The 21068-nt window shown below is 60.0% G+C and overlaps 8 protein-coding genes across 8 annotated transcripts; 4 read left to right on the forward strand and 4 right to left on the reverse strand.

Moving 5' to 3' along the window:
• Positions 1–395: 395 nt before the first annotated feature.
• Positions 396–767, reverse strand: OSTLU_27316 (predicted protein; the record flags this gene model as incomplete). Its single annotated transcript, XM_001421338.1, has 1 exon — positions 396–767. One exon carries the CDS (start codon positions 765–767, stop codon positions 396–398), a length of 372 nt encoding a protein of 123 aa, XP_001421375.1.
• A 1461-nt stretch (positions 768–2228) lies between these two features.
• On the forward strand, positions 2229–3276 carry OSTLU_27317 (predicted protein; the record flags this gene model as incomplete). Its single annotated transcript, XM_001421156.1, has 1 exon — positions 2229–3276. One exon carries the CDS (start codon positions 2229–2231, stop codon positions 3192–3194), a length of 966 nt encoding a protein of 321 aa, XP_001421193.1. The 3' UTR covers positions 3195–3276.
• A 30-nt stretch (positions 3277–3306) lies between these two features.
• Positions 3307–9891, reverse strand: OSTLU_27318 (predicted protein; the record flags this gene model as incomplete). The annotated part of the gene is made up of 1 exon (XM_001421339.1): positions 3307–9891. One exon carries the CDS (start codon positions 9889–9891, stop codon positions 3394–3396), a length of 6498 nt encoding a protein of 2165 aa, XP_001421376.1. The 3' UTR covers positions 3307–3393.
• A 1409-nt stretch (positions 9892–11300) lies between these two features.
• OSTLU_7884 (predicted protein) lies at positions 11301–11720 on the forward strand (the record flags this gene model as incomplete). The annotated part of the gene is made up of 1 exon (XM_001421157.1): positions 11301–11720. A coding segment is annotated over one exon (420 nt), but the record flags the coding sequence as incomplete, so codon positions are not given.
• Positions 11721–11833: 113 nt separating this feature from the next.
• On the reverse strand, positions 11834–12031 carry coxC (cytochrome c oxidase Cu chaperone; COX17; the record flags this gene model as incomplete). The annotated part of the gene is made up of 1 exon (XM_001421340.1): positions 11834–12031. A coding segment is annotated over one exon (198 nt), but the record flags the coding sequence as incomplete, so codon positions are not given.
• Positions 12032–12249: 218 nt separating this feature from the next.
• On the forward strand, positions 12250–13728 carry OSTLU_43309 (predicted protein; the record flags this gene model as incomplete). Its single annotated transcript, XM_001421158.1, has 1 exon — positions 12250–13728. One exon carries the CDS (start codon positions 12250–12252, stop codon positions 13726–13728), a length of 1479 nt encoding a protein of 492 aa, XP_001421195.1.
• Positions 13729–14504: 776 nt separating this feature from the next.
• On the reverse strand, positions 14505–18770 carry OSTLU_27322 (predicted protein; the record flags this gene model as incomplete). Its single annotated transcript, XM_001421341.1, has 1 exon — positions 14505–18770. The coding sequence occupies one exon, from the start codon at positions 18768–18770 to the stop codon at positions 14505–14507; it is 4266 nt and encodes a 1421-aa protein (XP_001421378.1).
• Positions 18771–19284: 514 nt separating this feature from the next.
• On the forward strand, positions 19285–20901 carry OSTLU_27323 (predicted protein). Its single transcript, XM_001421159.1, has 2 exons — positions 19285–19578; positions 19972–20901. Exons 1-2 carry the CDS (start codon positions 19457–19459, stop codon positions 20822–20824), a joined length of 975 nt encoding a protein of 324 aa, XP_001421196.1. The 5' UTR covers positions 19285–19456; the 3' UTR covers positions 20825–20901.
• The last annotated feature ends 167 nt before the right edge of the window (positions 20902–21068 follow it).

Here is a 21068-nt window from a genome sequence, read left to right on the forward strand (position 1 = left end):
GCGAACCGCGCGCACGCCCGCGTCCGTCCCGCGCACGCCCCGCACGCGCGCGGCGCTCGCGCGGCGCTCGACCGCGTCACCGCCGCGTGCGACGTCTCGTGGAAGCACCACGAGCACCGCGCGATGAGCGCGCGCGTCGCGGCGGGCGTCGGCGCGTCGCGCGACGTCGAGGCGCCGGACGCGCTCGGCGTCGCGCTTCGCGTCGAGCGCGCGCGCGAGCTCGGCGCGCGGTCGAGCGCGTCGCGCGCGTCGCGCATCGTCGCGGCGGACCGCCGCGCGACGCGCGCTCGCGACGCGCAGTGACGCGACGATGCGCGACGCTTTGATTGATGCGTGCGATGCGTTGATTCATTTAATTCATTTAATCGCCGCGCGTGCGTTCGCGTCGACGCGTCTCAGCGTCGGGCGCGACGCACGCGATCGCGCATTCTGAACGCGCGGTCGTCCGGCGACGCGCGCTCGAAGGCGACGTCGCGAGGCGCGTCGACGACGGCGCGGCGGACGCGCTCGGGACGCTCGGGAAGCGGCGGCGCGGGTCTGCGCGCGGCGTCGACGTCTAAACCGGCGAGCAAACGCGTGAGCTCTCGCGTGCTCACGGGACGCTCGCCCGGGGCGCGCGTCATGCACACGGCGTCGACGCCGTCGGCGTAGTAACCGCGACGCGAGCCGCGCGTCTCGAAGCCGCACTTTTCGTACATGGCCAACGCGGCGACGTTGGTCGCGCGCACCTCCAACGCGGCCGCGTTCGTCGGCTGCAGACCTAACATGGCTTTTAACACGCGCGCGCCCAGGCCTCGGCGTCGCAGCGATCGCCTGGTCGCGATTTGCGTCACCTGCGTCTCGCCCGCCACGCAGACGCAAAATCCAATCGCGCCGACGACGCGCGCGTCCGATTCGCTCGCCTCGCCCGCCGCCGGCACCGCCACCAGCGCTCTGTGCGTCTTCGACGTCTCCGCGTCGACGCTTCGCTCGAGATCGTCTCGCACCGTCGCCTCGCTCCAATCGACGTCGGCGTCCGCGCACAGCGCCGTCGCCGCGTCGAAGTCGCGTCGACGCGCCGGTCGAATCGCCCACGCCGCGACGCCTTCGCACAGCGCGTCCGTCGCGCTCGACGACGCGTCGCGAGAAGACGCGTTTCGCGACGCGTCACGTCCCGTCCGCGTCCGCGTCCGCGTCGCGCCGCGAATCGTCGCGAAACGCGGCGTCGTCGCGCCACATTCTCGAATCTTCATTCGTCGCGCGCGCGCGCGCGCGCGCCGCGTCCGCGTCGCCGGCGCGCGTCCGCGCGCTCGAGCTTCGCAGGTCTCTGTACGCGCGTCCGCGGACGCGCACGAGCGCGCGCTCGTTCGCGGGCGACGCGATGATGACGACGCGCGATGCGACGCCGGCGATTCGATTCGCGCCGCACAATGCCGCGCGACGACGACGACGACGCGCGACGACGCGCGGACGCGCGCGCGACGGTGTCCGGCGAGCGACGCGACGGCGCGCGTCGCCGCGCGCGCTCGAGGTCGAGCGAGGGACGACGACGACGGTCGAGGTCGGATTCGCGACGACGACGACGACGACGCGACGACGCGAGCGACGACGCGCGCGACGACGACGCGCGCGAGCGACGACGCGCGCGACGGTCTCGGTCTCGGTCTCGGTCGCGATCGAGGGACGACGCGCGACGAAGGCGACGACGACGGGACGACGACGACGACGACGACGACGACGACGACGGGCGCGGGCGGACGCGACGCGCGAGTCGAGATCGCGAACGACGCGAGGGAAGGACGAGGCGGCGAAGGAGTCGAAGCGAAAGCGCGCGGAACGAACGAAGAGGACGAAGATCGAGAAGCCGGGATCGCGAGCGACGGCGAGGACGGTCGAGATCGAGGTCGAATTCGAAGACGCGGCGACGCGGCGGACGAGCGAGAGCGTCGCGATGGGACGAGGACGGCGACGAGGACGGGGACGGGGAGACGAGGGTGGATTTTGACGACGCGCGAAGGGACGCGGGGAGAGGTGATGAGAAATCGACGCAGTTGAAGACGCAGATCGAGATGATGCGAGCGCTGAGCTCGACGACGAAGGATGGGGTGAAGCGAGCGATCGAAGAGGCGCGAGAAAAGGCGGCGACGTTGATGGGAGAGGCGGCGCCGGCGCGCGTCGCGGCGGCGAAGGGTGACGCGAGCGGTGAAAGTGCGAGTGGTGGTGGGGATGCGCGCGCGCCCGTTCGGACGATGGCCGTTAATGTCGCGAAGGCGGCGCCGAAAAGCGCGCGCGACGACGAAGACGCGGGCGTCGTCGGAGATGGCGCGAATAGTAAAAAGGCGACGTATTGCGTGGAGCACTACGACATGGACGTCAAGTACGAAGGTTTAATCATCGGTCCGGGAGGCGCTACGATTCGTAAGCTGCAGCAGGACATCGGGACGTCCATCGAGGTCGTACGTGGCGAAGGGAAATTACAAATTAAAGGATCCAGAGAGAAAATTGAGTACGCGCGGAAGATGCTCGATGAATTCTTCGAGCAAAAAGGATCGAAGACTGTCAAGGTGAAGTGCAAGGCACGATCGGGTCTGATCATAGGTAACGCTGGACAAACGATCAAAGCCCTTAAGGAGCAAACTGGCTGTCGTATAGAAGTCATGCGAGACGTCGAAGAGTGCGTCATCACGGGCCCGGGCGATCGCGTCAAAGTGGCGCAAGCCATCGTGGAGAAAATGATTGCGGATTCCTGGGAAGAAGGTGCCGATGGCGATATTACCATCGTCGAGGAAGTGATTCCGTGCGCGTACAAGGCTGGCGCTATCATCGGTCCAAGCGGTGGGACGATTCGGCACATTCGCGAAACGACTGGAGTGGCGATTGACATCGAGCGCGGCGCGGACGGTTGCAAAGCGAGCGATCAGTGCCGCATAATCGGCACGCCGGCGCAAGTTAAAAAAGCTGTCGAAATTGTTCATCAACTCTTGAAGGAGATGAACCAAGCGCAGTTGCAAGCCGCTCCAGTGGTACCGCCAATGTATGCGTACGGATACGGAACGATGCCCAACGCATACGCCGCCGTTCCGGGAATCCCAGTCAATTCATCGCAGATGCAGCAGATAGATCCGCAGACTGCCGCGTATTACGCGCAATGGCAGGCGTACTATGCGGCTCAGCAAAATACTGTGATGCCTCCGCACCCACCAGCCGATGGGTGACGGCTTGATGAGACTGAATGCGACTAGTTGCATGAGACTCGATCGATGGCTCAACGACTTAGTGGAAAGCGACGCGATTTGATTTGGAATTGAACTTAAGATCTGCTTACACGTTTGACTCTTTTCAATTTTTCGATTTTTTTGGTTCATCTCTGTTAACTGCGCAAGTATAACTTACGGCGGGGGTATTATTTATTGCTCAGGCTGGCGTCGGTACGGCCGAAATCCAGCGCGCGTTGGCGAGCTCTGCGAGGTGGTTGTGAAACGACGTGTCCGCGTAGAGCGGGAAAGAAGGCGACGTCAAGCTCGTGTACTTGAGATCGCCGTCGACGTAGAACTCAATCGCGCCCGCGTCGTTCACGATCACTTGGAAAGTCTCACCCGCGACGAAGACGCCGGCATCGAACTTGTTCACGCCCTTCTCTTGGAATCGGACCTGATTGCCGTTGCAGAACACGGCGTAGTCGATGGTCGTTTGGCTGTGGCCCGAGGGCGTGCTCGACAAGCCAAACTGCAAGTGCCTGTTGTCGGTGCGCATGCAGTCGCCGGAAATGCCGCGAATCTCGTCGCCGACTTTCGTGATGGCGCGCGCGCTGTACGCGCCTCTTGCCCAGTTGTTCCCGCCTTGAGTACGTTTGAGGTAGCCCTGTTTGCCGTCCGTCGTCATGCCCTGCGAAAGTCCGACCCACTCGATGAGATCCAAGTCGTTCGCACCCTCGTGGACAGTCTGTATCCAGGAGACTCGAGAGAAAGACGCGCCTGCAGTGTTGAAGCGCGCGGTGGCGTAGAGCGGGAAGGCAGGCGCCTCATCAGACGTCGCAAACGCCGCGCCATCCTTGTAGTACGTGACGACGCCCGAGTCGAGCACGACCACTTGGAACGTCTCACCGACGAAGTAATCGCCAAAGTCGCCGTCGCGCACGACGCCGTGTTCGGAGATGCGGATCACGCCGTTGTCGCACACAATGCCGAAGTCGACCACCTCGTCGACGGAGTTCGTCGAGCCAGAGTTCAAGCCAATCATCATGGACTTGTCCGTTTGGTCGCAATCCGCGGAGACGCCACGCACTTCGTCGCCGATCTTCGTGATGGCACGTTTGCTCGTGGCGCCGACGTTCCAGCCACTGCCTGCCATTGTGCGCGTCACTTGGCCCGCGGAAGACTCGACGCCTTCCGCGTCTTCAAACTCCATGGCCGCCAAGTCGTTCGCGCCCTTGACAACCTTGTGAACCCAGCGCGCGTTGGCCAGCTCTGCGAGGTGGTTGTGAAACGACGTGTCCGCGTAGAGCGGGAAAGAAGGCGACGTCAAGCTCGTGTACTTGAGATCGCCGTCGACGTAGAACTCAATCGCGCCCGCGTCGTTCACGATCACTTGGAAAGTCTCACCCGCGACGAAGACGCCGGCATCGAACTTGTTCACGCCCTTCTCTTGGAATCGGACCTGATTGCCGTTGCAGAACACGGCGTAGTCGATGGTCGTTTGGCTGTGGCCCGAGGGCGTGCTCGACAAGCCAAACTGCAAGTGCCTGTTGTCGGTGCGCATGCAGTCGCCGGAAATGCCGCGAATCTCGTCGCCGACTTTCGTGATGGCGCGCGCGCTGTACGCGCCTCTTGCCCAGTTGTTCCCGCCTTGAGTACGTTTGAGGTAGCCCTGTTTGCCGTCCGTCGTCATGCCCTGCGAAAGTCCGACCCACTCGATGAGATCCAAGTCGTTCGCACCCTCGTGGACAGTCTGTATCCAGGAGACTCGAGAGAAAGACGCGCCTGCAGTGTTGAAGCGCGCGGTGGCGTAGAGCGGGAAGGCAGGCGCCTCATCAGACGTCGCAAACGCCGCGCCATCCTTGTAGTACGTGACGACGCCCGAGTCGAGCACGACCACTTGGAACGTCTCACCGACGAAGTAATCGCCAAAGTCGCCGTCGCGCACGACGCCGTGTTCGGAGATGCGGATCACGCCGTTGTCGCACACAATGCCGAAGTCGACCACCTCGTCGACGGAGTTCGTCGAGCCAGAGTTCAAGCCAATCATCATGGACTTGTCCGTTTGGTCGCAATCCGCGGAGACGCCACGCACTTCGTCGCCGATCTTCGTGATGGCACGTTTGCTCGTGGCGCCGACGTTCCAGCCACTGCCTGCCATTGTGCGCGTCACTTGGCCCGCGGAAGACTCGACGCCTTCCGCGTCTTCAAACTCCATGGCCGCCAAGTCGTTCGCGCCCTTGACAACCTTGTGAACCCAGCGCGCGTTGGCCAGCTCTGCGAGGTGGTTGTGAAACGACGTGTCCGCGTAGAGCGGGAAAGAAGGCGACGTCAAGCTCGTGTACTTGAGATCGCCGTCGACGTAGAACTCAATCGCGCCCGCGTCGTTCACGATCACTTGGAAAGTCTCACCCGCGACGAAGACGCCGGCATCGAACTTGTTCACGCCCTTCTCTTGGAATCGGACCTGATTGCCGTTGCAGAACACGGCGTAGTCGATGGTCGTTTGGCTGTGGCCCGAGGGCGTGCTCGACAAGCCAAACTGCAAGTGCCTGTTGTCGGTGCGCATGCAGTCGCCGGAAATGCCGCGAACCTCGTCGCCGACTTTCGTGATGGCGCGCGCGCTGTACGCACCTCTTGCCCAGTTGTTCCCGCCTTGAGTACGTTTGAGGTAGCCCTGTTTGCCGTCCGTCGTCATGCCCTGCGAAAGTCCGACCCACTCGATGAGATCGAGATCCCGTGAACCTTTATGAACAACTTTTATCCACTTCACATTTTCGAGGTGTCCTCCACCTTCATCAACGTATCCATCGGCAAACAATGGGAAGATCGGTTCTCTGCTACTATTGTAGACAGAATGTCCTTCTTTATAATAGTGAACGATACCCTCGTCATTAAATGCGACCTGGAACGTTTCTCCCGCGAGGTATGTTCCGATCGTGGCCATAAGCTCACCGTCTTCGTAAACTTCCATTGTTCCGGCATTGCAACCAACGGCATACTCAATAGCATCGCCATCCGAGGGTGTGTAATGAGCGCTGCTCAAACCGAATATCATTTTCGTTGTTGTGTCACTGCAATCCGCAGAAATACCGCGAACTTCGTCATAAATTTTAGTTACGGCGCGTTTACTTGTCGAGCGCACAATGTCCATTTTTTCAGGTGTAACCGGCAAGTACACGTCGCCGTGTGACACTTCACATCGCTGGACTGTTTCAAAGTCCATCATGTTTAGCCAATGCATGTGGCTTAGCTTCGCACCTTCGGTGAAGATTCGAGCCTGGGAGTAAAGAGGGAATTCAACACTTTTAGTGCTGACATGAAGAACATTACCATTTTGCAGATACTCGATGACACCATGCTCGTTGATGACGATAGAAAATGTCTCTCCAGGGCTGTACGCCGAAGGAGGCTCGACAATGCGCTCGTGCCTTTGGAAGGCTGACGCATTGTGTTGGTCATTTATGTATTCGGGTGAATCACTATCCAATGAATCAAGTGCCAAGTCTGGCGAAGTACCAAGATGTGTTGAAGGCGGTGGACCTTGAGCATCGTTCTCCGGGGTCGGGACTTGAAGTTGGCCTTCAATCCCATGTGGTGTATTCGGCTCGGGACGTCGATGTGGCTCGATTGTTTTGATGACAACTCCATCTTCAAGGAGACGCAACGTTCCGGCATCACAGTATATCGCAAAGGACAGGTTCGTCTGCGCCGGAGCAGTAGCGGTTTCATTCGCAGCGGTTTCATTCAACTGAGCATCTTGATCACCTTGCACCATGAGTCCAAACATCATCTGTGACTTGTTGTCGGAACAATCGGCAGACACGCCTTTTTTGGTGTCATTCCAACCGCGAATTGATGAACGACTCGTTGCGAAAGCAAGTAATGAAGCTTCTTCGATGCGTTTTGCCGCCTCTTCACTCAACACGTGAGCGAGAGATCCAGGTGTAAGAGTCGCATTCTCAGGTAGAAGGAACTCAACAGGCTCAAGGTCATCGGCACCTTCAATGATTCGGTAAACCCAGCGCGCGTTGGCCAGCTCTGCGAGGTGGTTGTGAAACGACGTGTCGGCGTAGAGCGGGAAAGAAGGCGACGTCAAGCTCGTGTACTTGAGATCGCCGTCGACGTAGAACTCAATCGCGCCCGCGTCGTTCACGATCACTTGGAAAGTCTCACCCGCGACGAAGACGCCGGCATCGAACTTGTTCACGCCCTTCTCTTGGAATCGGACCTGATTGCCGTTGCAGAACACGGCGTAGTCGATGGTCGTTTGGCTGTGGCCCGAGGGCGTGCTCGACAAGCCAAACTGCAAGTGCCTGTTGTCGGTGCGCATGCAGTCGCCGGAAATGCCGCGAATCTCGTCGCCGACTTTCGTGATGGCGCGCGCGCTGTACGCGCCTCTTGCCCAGTTGTTCCCGCCTTGAGTACGTTTGAGGTAGCCCTGTTTGCCGTCCGTCGTCATGCCCTGCGAAAGTCCGACCCACTCGATGAGATCCAAGTCGTTCGCACCCTCGTGGACAGTCTGTATCCAGGAGACTCGAGAGAAAGACGCGCCTGCAGTGTTGAAGCGCGCGGTGGCGTAGAGCGGGAAGGCAGGCGCCTCATCAGACGTCGCAAACGCCGCGCCATCCTTGTAGTACGTGACGACGCCCGAGTCGAGCACGACCACTTGGAACGTCTCACCGACGAAGTAATCGCCAAAGTCGCCGTCGCGCACGACGCCGTGTTCGGAGATGCGGATCACGCCGTTGTCGCACACAATGCCGAAGTCGACCACCTCGTCGACGGAGTTCGTCGAGCCAGAGTTCAAGCCAATCATCATGGACTTGTCCGTTTGGTCGCAATCCGCGGAGACGCCACGCACTTCGTCGCCGATCTTCGTGATGGCACGTTTGCTCGTGGCGCCGACGTTCCAGCCACTGCCTGCCATTGTGCGCGTCACTTGGCCCGCGGAAGACTCGACGCCTTCCGCGTCTTCAAACTCCATGGCCGCCAAGTCGTTCGCGCCCTTGACAACCTTGTGAACCCAGCGCGCGTTGGCCAGCTCTGCGAGGTGGTTGTGAAACGACGTGTCCGCGTAGAGCGGGAAAGAAGGCGACGTCAAGCTCGTGTACTTGAGATCGCCGTCGACGTAGAACTCAATCGCGCCCGCGTCGTTCACGATCACTTGGAAAGTCTCACCCGCGACGAAGACGCCGGCATCGAACTTGTTCACGCCCTTCTCTTGGAATCGGACCTGATTGCCGTTGCAGAACACGGCGTAGTCGATGGTCGTTTGGCTGTGGCCCGAGGGCGTGCTCGACAAGCCAAACTGCAAGTGCCTGTTGTCGGTGCGCATGCAGTCGCCGGAAATGCCGCGAATCTCGTCGCCGACTTTCGTGATGGCGCGCGCGCTGTACGCGCCTCTTGCCCAGTTGTTCCCGCCTTGAGTACGTTTGAGGTAGCCCTGTTTGCCGTCCGTCGTCATGCCCTGCGAAAGTCCGACCCACTCGATGAGATCCAAGTCGTTCGCACCCTCGTGGACAGTCTGTATCCAGGAGACTCGAGAGAAAGACGCGCCTGCAGTGTTGAAGCGCGCGGTGGCGTAGAGCGGGAAGGCAGGCGCCTCATCAGACGTCGCAAACGCCGCGCCATCCTTGTAGTACGTGACGACGCCCGAGTCGAGCACGACCACTTGGAACGTCTCACCGACGAAGTAATCGCCAAAGTCGCCGTCGCGCACGACGCCGTGTTCGGAGATGCGGATCACGCCGTTGTCGCACACAATGCCGAAGTCGACCACCTCGTCGACGGAGTTCGTCGAGCCAGAGTTCAAGCCAATCATCATGGACTTGTCCGTTTGGTCGCAATCCGCGGAGACGCCACGCACTTCGTCGCCGATCTTCGTGATGGCACGTTTGCTCGTGGCGCCGACGTTCCAGCCACTGCCTGCCATTGTGCGCGTCACTTGGCCCGCGGAAGACTCGACGCCTTCCGCGTCTTCAAACTCCATGGCCGCCAAGTCGTTCGCGCCCTTGACAACCTTGTGAACCCAGCGCGCGTTGGCGAGCTCTGCGAGGTGGTTGTGAAACGACGTGTCCGCGTAGAGCGGGAAAGAAGGCGACGTCAAGCTCGTGTACTTGAGATCGCCGTCGACGTAGAACTCAATCGCGCCCGCGTCGTTCACGATCACTTGGAAAGTCTCACCTGCGACGAAGACGCCGGCATCGAACTTGTTCACGCCCTTCTCTTGGAATCGGACCTGATTGCCGTTGCAGAACACGGCGTAGTCGATGGTCGTTTGGCTGTGGCCCAAGGGCGTGCTCGACAAGCCAAACTGCAAGTGCCTGTTGTCGGTGCGCATGCAGTCGCCGGAAATGCCGCGAATCTCGTCGCCAACTTTCGTGATGGCGCGCGCGCTGTACGCGCCTCTTGCCCAGTTGTTCCCGCCTTGAGTACGTTTGAGGTAGCCCTGTTTGCCGTCCGTCGTCATGCCCTGCGAAAGTCCGACCCACTCGATGAGATCCAAGTCGTTCGCGCTTTCCACGGTCCCTTGTCTCGCCACCGTGCGCACGATCGTCGGTCTCTCTCCTAACCCGACGCCCAGCGCGCTCAGCGCCAGCCCCGCGCACGCCGCCCGCGCGCCCCATCGCCAGATTCCACCGGAAACCTCCTCGCGACGCCTCTCCGACCGCAACAACGGCGTCGCCTCATCCCTCGACGTCCACCTCGCCGCCATCGTCGCGCCCGTCTCCCTCACGCGCGCGCGAAATCGATTCAACACCTCCTCACGGCACCGCAAACGTCACGAGTCGACGCGCGTCGCCTCGTTCTTTCGCGCGCGCTCGCACCGCGTGGGTCCCGAGACCGGTCGCGCGAGTTATTTCTCCGCCCCGCTCACTCGCTCGTTCGACGCGCGCCTCGCCGTCGCGGCCGCGCGTCGCTGAATGCCGCGCGCGCCCGGTCCGCGCTGATTGTGCTGACTCGTCAAAGGTGTTACGCGAGTGGGTCGTCGCTTGAGTCATGAACCCTCGATGGTTACGCGAGTGGGTCGTCGCTTGAGTCATGAACCCTCGATGGTTGATTTGTTTCGCCTTTTCGGTCGTGGCACACGAACCGCACTTCGCGACGCCTCGACCGACGATGCGGCGTCGCGCGCGCGCGACGCTTCGCGCGGCGTGCGTCGCGTGCGTCCTGTCCGCGACCGTCGTCGCCGCGTCGACGATGCGCGCCGACGCGCGACGCGCGGCGCGGCGAGGCGTCGACCCGATGGCGATCGCATCGTACGACGTCGAGACGTTTCGCTGCGACGACGGCGCGACGACGCTCGCGATCGCGCGCGTGAACGATGATTATTGCGATTGCGCGGACGGGTCGGACGAACCGGGGACGAGCGCGTGCGCGGGTCGAGGGCTGGGGAGGGATTCGTTTTACTGTCGAAACCTCGGGGCGACGCCGCGCGCGGTGCCGAGTTCGCGAGTGGACGACGGCGTGTGCGATTGCTGCGACGGTAGCGACGAAGCGCACGGGAGAAAGGGGACGGTGTGTGAGAACACGTGCACTAGCGAGGCGCGGGCGAGGCGAGAGACGTTGATGGCGACGCTGGCGGAGCACACAAGAGGGGCGAAGGCACGCGGGAAGGCGGCGGGCAAGGCGAACGGAAAGCGAGAGGGCTGGATTAGGGAGCGCGCGGCGTTGGAGAGGGAGATGAGCGGGAAGAGGGAGCGTGTTGAGGCGTTGAGAGTCGAGGCGGAGGCGGCGGAAGAGGAAGAGCGGAAGATTCGCGAGGAGAAGGAGGCGGAGGAAGCCGAGGCGAAGGAGAAAATCGCGGCGGACGCGGTCAAAGCCGAGGATGCCGAGAACGACGCAGGCGCGGCGGAACGAGACGTGGAAAATTCTAACGTCGACGAACCGGAAGCTCCAGCAGAGGAGACGGATGAGGAGCGCGGCAAACGCATCGCGAGTCAGTGGATCTCAAACGACGAGAAGAGCGCTGACGACTCTTCGGCGAGCGAAGAAGAAAAAGTCGCCGCCGAGGGCGCTGTTGAGAGCGACGACTTTATGAGACCCCCTCGCAAGGTTGGTTCGTTCTTTAAACGCTTGCGGGACGTCGTGCGTCGACCTCGCGACGCCGTACTCGCGTCGCAGGCAAAGTCAAAGCGAGACGCGTACGACGTCGAGCGGCGCGCGCTGGAGGCCAACGACGATAAACTCAGAGAGCTGCGAGAAAACATCGATCGCGATTACGGCCCGGACGACGCTCTTATTTCGTTACAAGGTTTGTGTTTCGATCAGAAGATAGAAAAGTACGTGTACAAGGCGTGCCCGTTTGGTGAGGCCAAACAAGACAACACGCAACTTGGACGAAACTCTGAAGGCGTCCGAATCGACGCCGACGGTAAGACGATGACTCTGAAATTCGCAGACGGCGACGCGTGTTGGAACGGTCCGAAGCGCTCGCTCACGCTCACCCTCAAATGTGGCGACAAAGAGCGCTTAGCCGCGATCGAAGAACCGTCTCGATGCGAATACGTCGGCGTCTTCTACGCCCCCGCGGCGTGCGACGACGCCTCCGTCTTCGCCTTGGAGCGCGAGCTCAGCGATCTCGACCGCATCCTCGCGGCGTCTTCCATCTCACCGCGCGACGAATTGTAATCCACGCGTTCGTCGTCCCCGCTCGATCACACGTCGAACCCCTCCGCGCGCAAACACTTCAGGTGTTGCTCAATCTTCTCCCTGCACGCCCCGTCCTCGTCCGCCCCGTGCGTCACCACGCACTCGTCCCGCGCGCGCTTCGTCTCCGGACACGCGCAGCATATTTTCTTCGGCTTTTCTTTCGTCTCCGCTTTGCTCGCCGCGCCTCCCATCGCGCGCGTCGGAATTTGACGTCACTCCTGGTCCGCGCGCGCGTCTCGCCGCCATGTCGCGCGTCGCGACGCCCGCGCCGCGCGCGCCGCTTCGCTCGACGCGCGCCTCGCGATGCGCGCGCGCGCGTCGTCCCTCTCGCGCGACGACGACGCGATGCGCGCCCGCGCGCGACGCGACGACGCGTTCGATGACGCGCGGGCGACGCGCGGGCGCGCTCGCGCCGGCGCCGATGACGCGCGCGGGCGCGGCGACGCGGCGACGCGCGCTGCAGACGACGGAGGACACGCCCGTGAGCGCGGAGGCGAGGGCGGAGGCGTACGATTGGCGCGCGCACTGGTACCCGGCGGCGTACGTCGCCGACGTGGAGAAGGACGCGCCGCTGACGTTTACGCTCCTGGGCGAACCGCTGGTGTTCTGGCGGGACAAGAGCGGCGAGATGCGCTGCGTCGCGGATAGGTGCCCGCACAGGTTGGTACCGCTGAGCGAAGGACGCGTCAACGAGACGGGTGAGCTCGAGTGCGGGTATCACGGGTGGACGTTTACGGGAGAGGGTAAGTGCACGTCCATTCCGCAAATCGAGCAAGGGACGGGTTTGGAGACGGCTTTGAAGTCTCCGAGATCGTGCGTCGCGGCGTACCCGACGAAAGAGGCGCAAGGCATGCTTTGGGTGTATCCGACCTCGATGGATAAAGCGCCGGCGACGCTGCCAGATTTGCCGCTAATCCCAGAGTACGACGACCCGGAGTGCGTGTGTCAAGACATCTTTCGGGATCTTCCCATGGATTGGGCGACTTTGCTTGAAAACGTCATGGATGTTAGTCATGTGCCGTTTACGCATCACAACAGCGTTGGTAAGCGAGAAAATGCGACGCCAGTGAATTTGGAATTGGCGAGCGCCGCGGGCGTCACGGCGAACGGATTCGAAGGGATATGGAAGGAAGGTCCGAGGAAAGGTAAATATGGGTCTCAATACACCGAGTTCAAAGCACCGACGTTAATGCGCCACACGCTCAAGACGGAGGCTTTCACGACGCTCACCGTCGTGTACGCGGTGCCGACGACACCCGGCCGATGCCGACTTATGGCGCGATTTCCATTCATCTTCAAATCGGCGTTGCCGCGATTCTTTTTCGGTCTTTACCCGCAATGGTTCTCGCACACGAATCAAAATGCAATTTTAGAGGATGACCAAATCTTCTTGCACAAGCAAGAGCGATTGATCGAGGTTGAGCAAAAAGAAGGCAAGTCATACGCGCAGTCGTGCTACATGCCCACCAAGGCAGACGTCTACGTTTCGGCGTTCCGCAAGTGGATTGTCGACGTCGCCGGCGGCGGTCCAGCGTGGCCGAAGGATATGCCCACTGATTTGCCACCGCAAGAAACCACGCGCGAGGCTTTGCTCGATCGCTACCATTCGCACACGATAAACTGCAAGTCGTGCGCCAGCGCTTTGGCGAAAATCGGCAAGGCGCGAAAGGCGCTTCGCGTGCTCACCTTTGTCGCTCTCGCCGCTGCCGTGGCGACTTTTGCGCGAGCAGTACCGTTGAAGTACACGATCGCCTTGTCGGTACTATCCGCCGCGTGCGCTTTGGTTCGCGAGAAACTCGGCGCGTTTGCCGCGAAGATGAAAATCGGGCCGTATCCGCCACCGCGCAGACCGCCATCCATGATGGAGGCAGCGTTGCAACAAGCGCGAATCGCGTTTTAATCAGGCGTTTTAATCAGGCGATTCAGTTAGTATATTCATGATTACAACCATTTTTACGCTCATCTCTCATCGTCATCGAACAGTCACGACGATATTACGAAAACGCGAGCGTCTTCGACCCCGATTCCAGACACGCCGAACATCTCCAGGAGACGCTCCTTGAGAGGCGCGAGAGCAATCCAGCCTTTTTTGCGCATCTCGCGTGCACGAAGCGTTCGCATGCGCGACAGCGCAGCCAGGGATTAATTAATTCGAACGAGCGATGTTCGATGCGCACGTCAAGATGGGTTTCACACAGCGCGCACGCTTGTTCGTTCAAGACGAGACGAGAACGCGCGCGCGTGCGCGCGCGCGTGCCCAACGCCGCCGGCGCGGATCTCGGCACGAATAATTTCTCCAGCGACATCTCGAATGTGGGCTCGTCGTAACGCGTGTTGAACATCTCCGTGAGCACGCGCGCTCGCGCGGTCTCGAACGCGTCCGCCGCGAGTTGTTCCGCGCAAACTCGTCTCTGCGGCGCAGTGAGTGAAAATTCAAATTTGAACGAAACTTTTGACGTACCTTGAGCGTTTCTGGCGTGCGCGCGCGTCGAACGAGCTCGATTTCGAAGTGTTTTGTCGTTTTTCGTTGCGCTCTATCCTTTTTGGGCGGCATGAGACGGTGAAGAGGCGACGAATGAAGTCTGTTGTGTTGTCAAAGCGTCGAGGCGAGTCGATGTTCTATCATCATTGTAGACGTCTATCATTGTAGGCTATCATCGTTGTAGACGCTTCTTGCTATACTAGGAAATCGCTATCGCCGATTAACAACTCCGTTGTCTTGGGCGAGGTTTCGTCGGCGATGAAGAAGTGGCGCTCGGCCATGTTTTCTTCGTCGCCCATGGTAGAACCGCCAAGCACAGGCGGAACAACGGAGAAAAACTTTTCAGTGACGCGTTCAAGCAACACGCCTTCGTCGACGAGATGGTTCAACGCGCGCGCAATGAGGTGAATTGGGTACGATTTGCCAAGTGCATTCACGATCCGCGTCTCCGAGGATCCCGGTTGGTTGAGCGCCACGGCGGCGGCGGCGCGTGTGCAATTTTCAAACGCCGCATTGTCGGCGAAATCCATGGCGTTCTCTGAAGGCATGGAATATACGATTTCGTTCTCGTGCGTTTCCGTTCGAAGGGCTCCACTCGAAACAAGCACGCCGAGCGCATGATGCACGTTGTACGCTCCAAGTGCTCCAAAGGTCTCGGCGACTTTCGCCACTCGAAGTTCATCGATGATGACTTGACTCGGTACCGCTGTGCCAGCTTTTTCAACAATCTTCAAGCACTTCGATTCTACGTTCTTTAAATTTTTTGCGGGCAAGCGAAGCGTACCGACGGTTTCCACCGCGACTTCTGCACTCGCTTTCGAAGCGTCGAGAATTTCAATCTTCACGCTGTGCATCGCCTTGACTGCGACGTTGGGCGATTTAAAGTACGTCGAATCGCCAGCACCTTGACCGTTGAACGCTTGTGGTAACGAGTCTCCCACCGAGTCAGTCGTGGTAGACATAGCAACTCTATTGTCGACCAATGCTTGGCATAGAGTGAGGACTTGCGGACCGTTCGGAGCGATGCAGGCTACAGTGTTTGGGGCGTTAGCGTCGAAGAGTGTCTGCGCGTAACTGAGCGCGTCCACTCGAGGCGAGGGCACGACGTGGTCGTGCAAATCCTTGAACGGAACTGTGATTTCCTCGTCGACGTCTGAATCATCGTAGTCACTAACGTCGTCTTCGTCGCTATCATCGCTCTCGTCCTGAAATGAGATGGCGCGTCGGCGAAGAAATGCGATTGGCGCGAGACGCGCAAGGATAATGTCGTCGTCGGCCTCAGTGAGATCTCGACCGGCTCGGATTCGACGAACTTTTTCCTCCCGTTTTTGCCTCATGCGATTGCCGTGTCGAGGTGACTTGGGCACGTCGCGTCGTGAGAGAGGATAAGGCACTGGGAAGTCATGCAAGACTGCGCGCGTAGCTTGCAAAACTTGTTTCGCGATGCCCTCTGACCATTTTCCGGTGCAATCCCAGATTTCATCCCAGCGATCGATCGCTTCGGAACTATCCGGCGTCGGTGACGGTAAATGAGGAAGCGCACTATCGCGCCGAGCGCGAGCGCCGCGCTCGTAAAATTCTGCCCCGATTCGAAGTATAGCGTCGTGTCTCTGGGTCTTGATATCGCCTTCGTCTTCACCTTCGCCAACGGTGAGTTGTCTCCAACGCTTTACCACCGTACGCTTCTTCACTACTGGATAACGCGAACGCCACATTGGATCAGAGTACACCACTGACGCACGATAGTCACGTTTTTCTGCTCTCAAAGCGTTCGTTCCAGAAAGCGCGATGAAACGAATCATGCAAAACACCAAGAATTCGTCCTCTGACGGGCCAAAGATGAATTTCTTGCGCGAGGTGGTTACACCAAATTCACCGTCGCTTTCGTCGTCATCGAACAACTCTTGCGGAGCGACTCTACTATCATCTATGTTTTCTTTTGCTAAGGCGCTCGATGGGGATTCAATGTGCGATAAAGAGTCCAATCGAAGCGTCGGTGCACGCGCTGTGTTCGCCGGCGGCATAATCGAGCGTTGCGACACACGACTGCTTACTTTGAAGCGAGAGTAGTGCGCATACATGTTCAACGCCCTAGCCGCCACGTCTGATGAAACCACTCCATCTGTCACGGCTGCACATATTTTCGCATAGCAAAAATTTCGCCATGTTTGCTTGATGTGATTCAAATCGTCCGGGAGATCAAGATCTTGGGCGAGTTGCTCGACGCGAAGCGCGTCTTCGTTGGGCAACCCAGATTCTGCAAGAGATTCGATCGCCGCACCGACGAGCGATTTGTTTTCACTTGCTGAGCCATCGTTCAGATGTTCATCTTTGGTCGAAACCTCCGCGCGGACGAGCAACAGATGGAGAAGTGCGTCCCAAGCCTCTCGTAAACGATCCATGAGAATGATGCAGTTATCCAACGATAGTGCCCACTTGCGATTCCACGCGCGCACTGAAGTGATTCGAGGGTAAGTGAAGTCTATAGCCGGGTGCGCGTTATCCATCTCAGGTTTACCCTTAAACGTATTCTCTAGCGCACTCCAATATTCTCGCGCGCCGGTTTCGGTCGTGACGTCAAAATTTTCGCTCCACGAACTCTCATCCTCGGTGTCGGCAGGTTTCGTTTGAAATCGCGCGCTCTTTCTGAGCGTTAACACGAGTTCTATTGATTCAGTCGCCTCGTTATACTGAGGCACCTCGTAAAGTAATCCGAGCGTCATCAATCGCTGTGTGAGCCTGGACATGTAATACGTCGATTGTACTTTATCACGTAATTCTCTCGGTAAATCTTTCACGAGCTTTTCGCGCAAGCCCTCGGCTTTGATGTGCTCTAAATCTTGAGCGACAATAGATTTTGACTCCGTGCTGTTCACCACTTTAATGTAAATCGAAATCGGCATTGATCCATCCAGTACGTCGCCGTTAATCGCGCCGTCCTCGGAGCCGCGCTCGAAAACGTTTGCAACCAAGTACAAGTGTAGGGCTTCGAGACGAACGAGCGCAGACTTGATGTAACCCAACCCGATAGCGTGAAAGTCGTGAAGCGTCCGGTAATTAGAGCGAATGTCAACATCGTCCTCCATGACTACGTCTCGCGTCGCGATTGCAGACGCCGGCGGCGCCGGCAACGCCTGCATCGGTTCGACGCGCACGACTTCACTCAAGCCAAGTTTCTTAATCGTGCGCTGCCTATGCGCTACCTCCGTCGTTTGAATGTCATCTTTCAGCGCCTCGATAAAAGCCGCATCCTCGGCGCTCGCCGGATCAAATGGGTAGTCAATGTGAAACAGAATCTTGTCTGGCGGACGTTCCGTCACACTCCACGCGATCTCGCGCACGACGCCTTCGCCGTTACGAACGACGTTATCGACGATCGCATTGATACTTTTCTTGTCGACAGCCTTATACAATCCGCCTTCGGCGGCGGCGAGCCACGTGCTCAAGCGATTGATGTAAAGAAATCCTTTCATGCGTAATTCTTCGACAAGAATGTCGTAACGACGCGTGGCGTCGTCGACAATCATCAAGTCTTCTTTCAACGCGGCCGACTTCGCGGTCGTCGCCGGCGCATCGCGCGTTCCGACGTCTACGTCGTTCTCGTTCGGCGCAAAGAAGGTGACCTTTGCCTTGCCGCGCTGCACGGTGACGCGCCGAAACAGCTTGTCATCGTCGCACATTTTCAACACGCGTTTCTCCAAGACTCGCGGTGCAACGTCGTAGTCGCTCAAGATTTCCGCTTGACTAACACTACCACACTCGCGCACGCGTTGGCAAAGCTGCGTCTCGAACGTTTGTTCCGCCACGACGGCGGCGCGCGCGCCGCGGCCGGTCCAATCCGCGTCGTCAAAATTCTCCTCGCCGTCGACGTCATTTTCGTCTACGTCGTTCGCGTCGTAAAGTCTCAGCAATCGCAACGAGTCACCTATATCGCCTAAAACGGGTTCGACGTACTTTAAACGACACAACTGAAGCTTGACCGCGTTGAAGACTTTCGTCTGCTGCTTCATAGTTTTACCCACCAGCAACGACGAGTGCGCGAATTCCTCGTGCAAGCGCTCGCGGACGCTCTTGGCCAGCGCCGTTCGCTGCGGCGCCGCATCTAGTATTCTAGTAAACGCTTCGTTATACGCCGCGCTCTCATCCACTCTCGACGTTTCACTTCGAGCGAAACGACGCAGCCGCGCCACGTTCTCCGTCGCTCCGCTCCTCGCGTTTGTCTTTTTCAAACTCACCAATCCCGCCCCCGCGAGCGTGCGCACGGCGTGATCCATGCTCTTCCCCCCGCACGCCTTGTTCAACTCGATCGTCGTGATCCCTCGCGCGCCGCATCGACCGATGATCTCCAGCGCCCCGCGCGCGTTGTCGCTCAGCCCGTGTTCCCACGTCGCCTCGTCCCCGATCCCCAGCGCTCGCGCCCGCGTCGCCGCGTCCGCCACGAACCGCACTCCCGACGACATCGATCCGTTCTCCGCGCTCTGTCGCACCGCGTCGACCGCGCGCTCCAAGCGCGTCGTCCCGGTTCGTCGTCGCGTTCGCCTCCGCGTCTCGCCGTCGCCGCCGTCGTCTCGTCCATCACCATCGTCACCCCCCACGCGCGATCCGCCGCCGCGCGCACCGCCGCGCGCACGCCCGACGCTCCCCCGAGCGTCTCTCGCCGCCGCGCGTCGCTCGCGCCGTCCCTCGCGTCGCCCTCGCGCGTCGTCTCGTCGACGGTTGCGCGCGCATCGAAATGCGTCGCGATTTCGCGCGCGTCCGCGCCGCGCGCGCCCGCGAGGGCGACGTACGCCACCGCGAGCGACGCGTCGCGCGCGTCGTCGCGCATGCGCGCGCGCGATCGCCGCGACGCGCGCGTGTGCCGACGCGACGCGCGTCGCGCGACGGGACGACGACCGCGCGCGCGACCGAAAACCCACGCGAGGCGAAACTCGGCGCGCGGTGTGACCCTCGCGCGCGCGCGTCGAGGCGCGCACACGGCGCCGCGACGCGACGCGCGCGACGACGCGCCGCGAGGGCGACGTAAAAAACTCCCTCGACGGCTCGGACGCGCGAAAGCGGCGAAACGACGCGCGCGACGACGCGAGCGACGGTGAAACGAGCGCGCGCGGGAATTTCGAACGATCGCGACGGACGGTGATTCCGCGCGATGACGACGACGCTGGACGTCGACAGCGTCATCGAACGGTTGCTGAGCGTGCGAGGACAACCGAATAATCGAACGGTGCAGCTCGCGGAGGGAGAGATCAGGGCGCTGTGCGCGGCGGCGAGGTACGTTGGAATGGTGGATCGATGACGCGCGGACGCGGCGGTGAGGCGAAGATCTAAGGGTGATTGGCGCGCGCGCGACGTCGTGGAGAGGCGTTGACGCGCGGCGTGCGATGAGGCGATATTTGCGTCGTCGCGAGACGCGAATGGAGGGACGAGGGAGGCGACGGGCGTCGAGGGAGGAGGGACGAAGCCGGGCAGTTGGAACGCGCGAGGCGGACGCCGATCTCGAGCGAACGCGACGCGCGTCGTCGACGGCCGAGCGCGGATGACGCGGGCGTTACGACTGGTGAATCGTTGAGGGTGATGAGGTGATGCGGAAGGATGCGGGATGGCGCGCGATGTGGCGACGAAGACTGACGAAATCGAAACTTTCGCTCGCTCGCTCGCTCGCAGAGAAATTTTCCTGGCGCAGCCGTGCTTGTTGGAGCTCGAGGCGCCGTTGAAGATTTGTGGTGACGTTCACGGACAGTACTCAGACTTGTTGCGATTGTTCGAGTACGGTGGGTTTCCGCCGGAGGCGAACTATCTGTTCTTGGGGGATTACGTCGATCGCGGCAAGCAAGGCTTGGAGGTGATTTGTTTGCTCCTGGCGTACAAGGTGAAGTACCCGGAAAACTTTTTCCTACTCAGAGGTAACCACGAGTGCAACTCGATCAGTCGGATTTACGGGTTCTACGACGAGTGCAAGAGGCGCTACAACATAAAGCTGTGGCGCGTGTTTTGCGACGTCTTTAACTGTCTGCCGTTCGCCGCCATCGTGGATGAGAAGATCTTTTGCATTCACGGTGGACCGAGCCCGGAGTTGAAGGACTTGCAGCAGATAGTTCAAATCAAGCGGCCGACGGATATTCCCGACATGGGAATGCTTTGTGACTTTTTATGGAGCGATCCGGATGCGGATATACAAGGCTGGGGCGAAAACGACCGCGGCGTGTCGTACACTTACGGTACCGACGTCGTCGGCGATTTCCTCCACAAGTTTGATTTTGACTTAGTTGTTAGAGCACATCAGGTGGTTGAGAACGGTTACGAGTTTTTCGGAAAGCGTCAACTCGTCACGGTGTTCTCGGCGCCGAATTACTGCGGGGAGTTTGACAACGCCGGCGCGATGATGACGGTGGATGAAAACTTAATGTGCAGCTTCCAGATATTAAAGCCTGCGGAGCGCAAACTCATGGGTGGTTTTGGGAGTATGATGGGCGCGCGTCCTTCCACGCCTCCTCGAACAGGCGGCGCGAAGACGTAAGCCTGGTTTGACAAATTTCGCGAGGCGACGAGAGATTGGGTGTCGGTATTGGAAGAAAGTTTAGCTCGAACTTATGTGTAAACGAACTGGTATAACGCTAATCGCTTCATCGCCCTAACGTTCGCGCGCTATATCGTTCTGCGAACGGTATTCTCCAACCTCTGCGACGGACGCGCGAAGCGTCACTCCGCGGCGCTCCGCGGCGGCTTCGCGCCGCGCGTCCCGAACGCCCGCGCGCGCCCGA

This window comes from Ostreococcus lucimarinus, chromosome 14, assembly GCF_000092065.1.
Source record: "Ostreococcus lucimarinus CCE9901 chromosome 14, complete sequence".
In the NCBI taxonomy this organism is placed as follows: domain Eukaryota; kingdom Viridiplantae; phylum Chlorophyta; class Mamiellophyceae; order Mamiellales; family Bathycoccaceae; genus Ostreococcus; species Ostreococcus sp. 'lucimarinus'.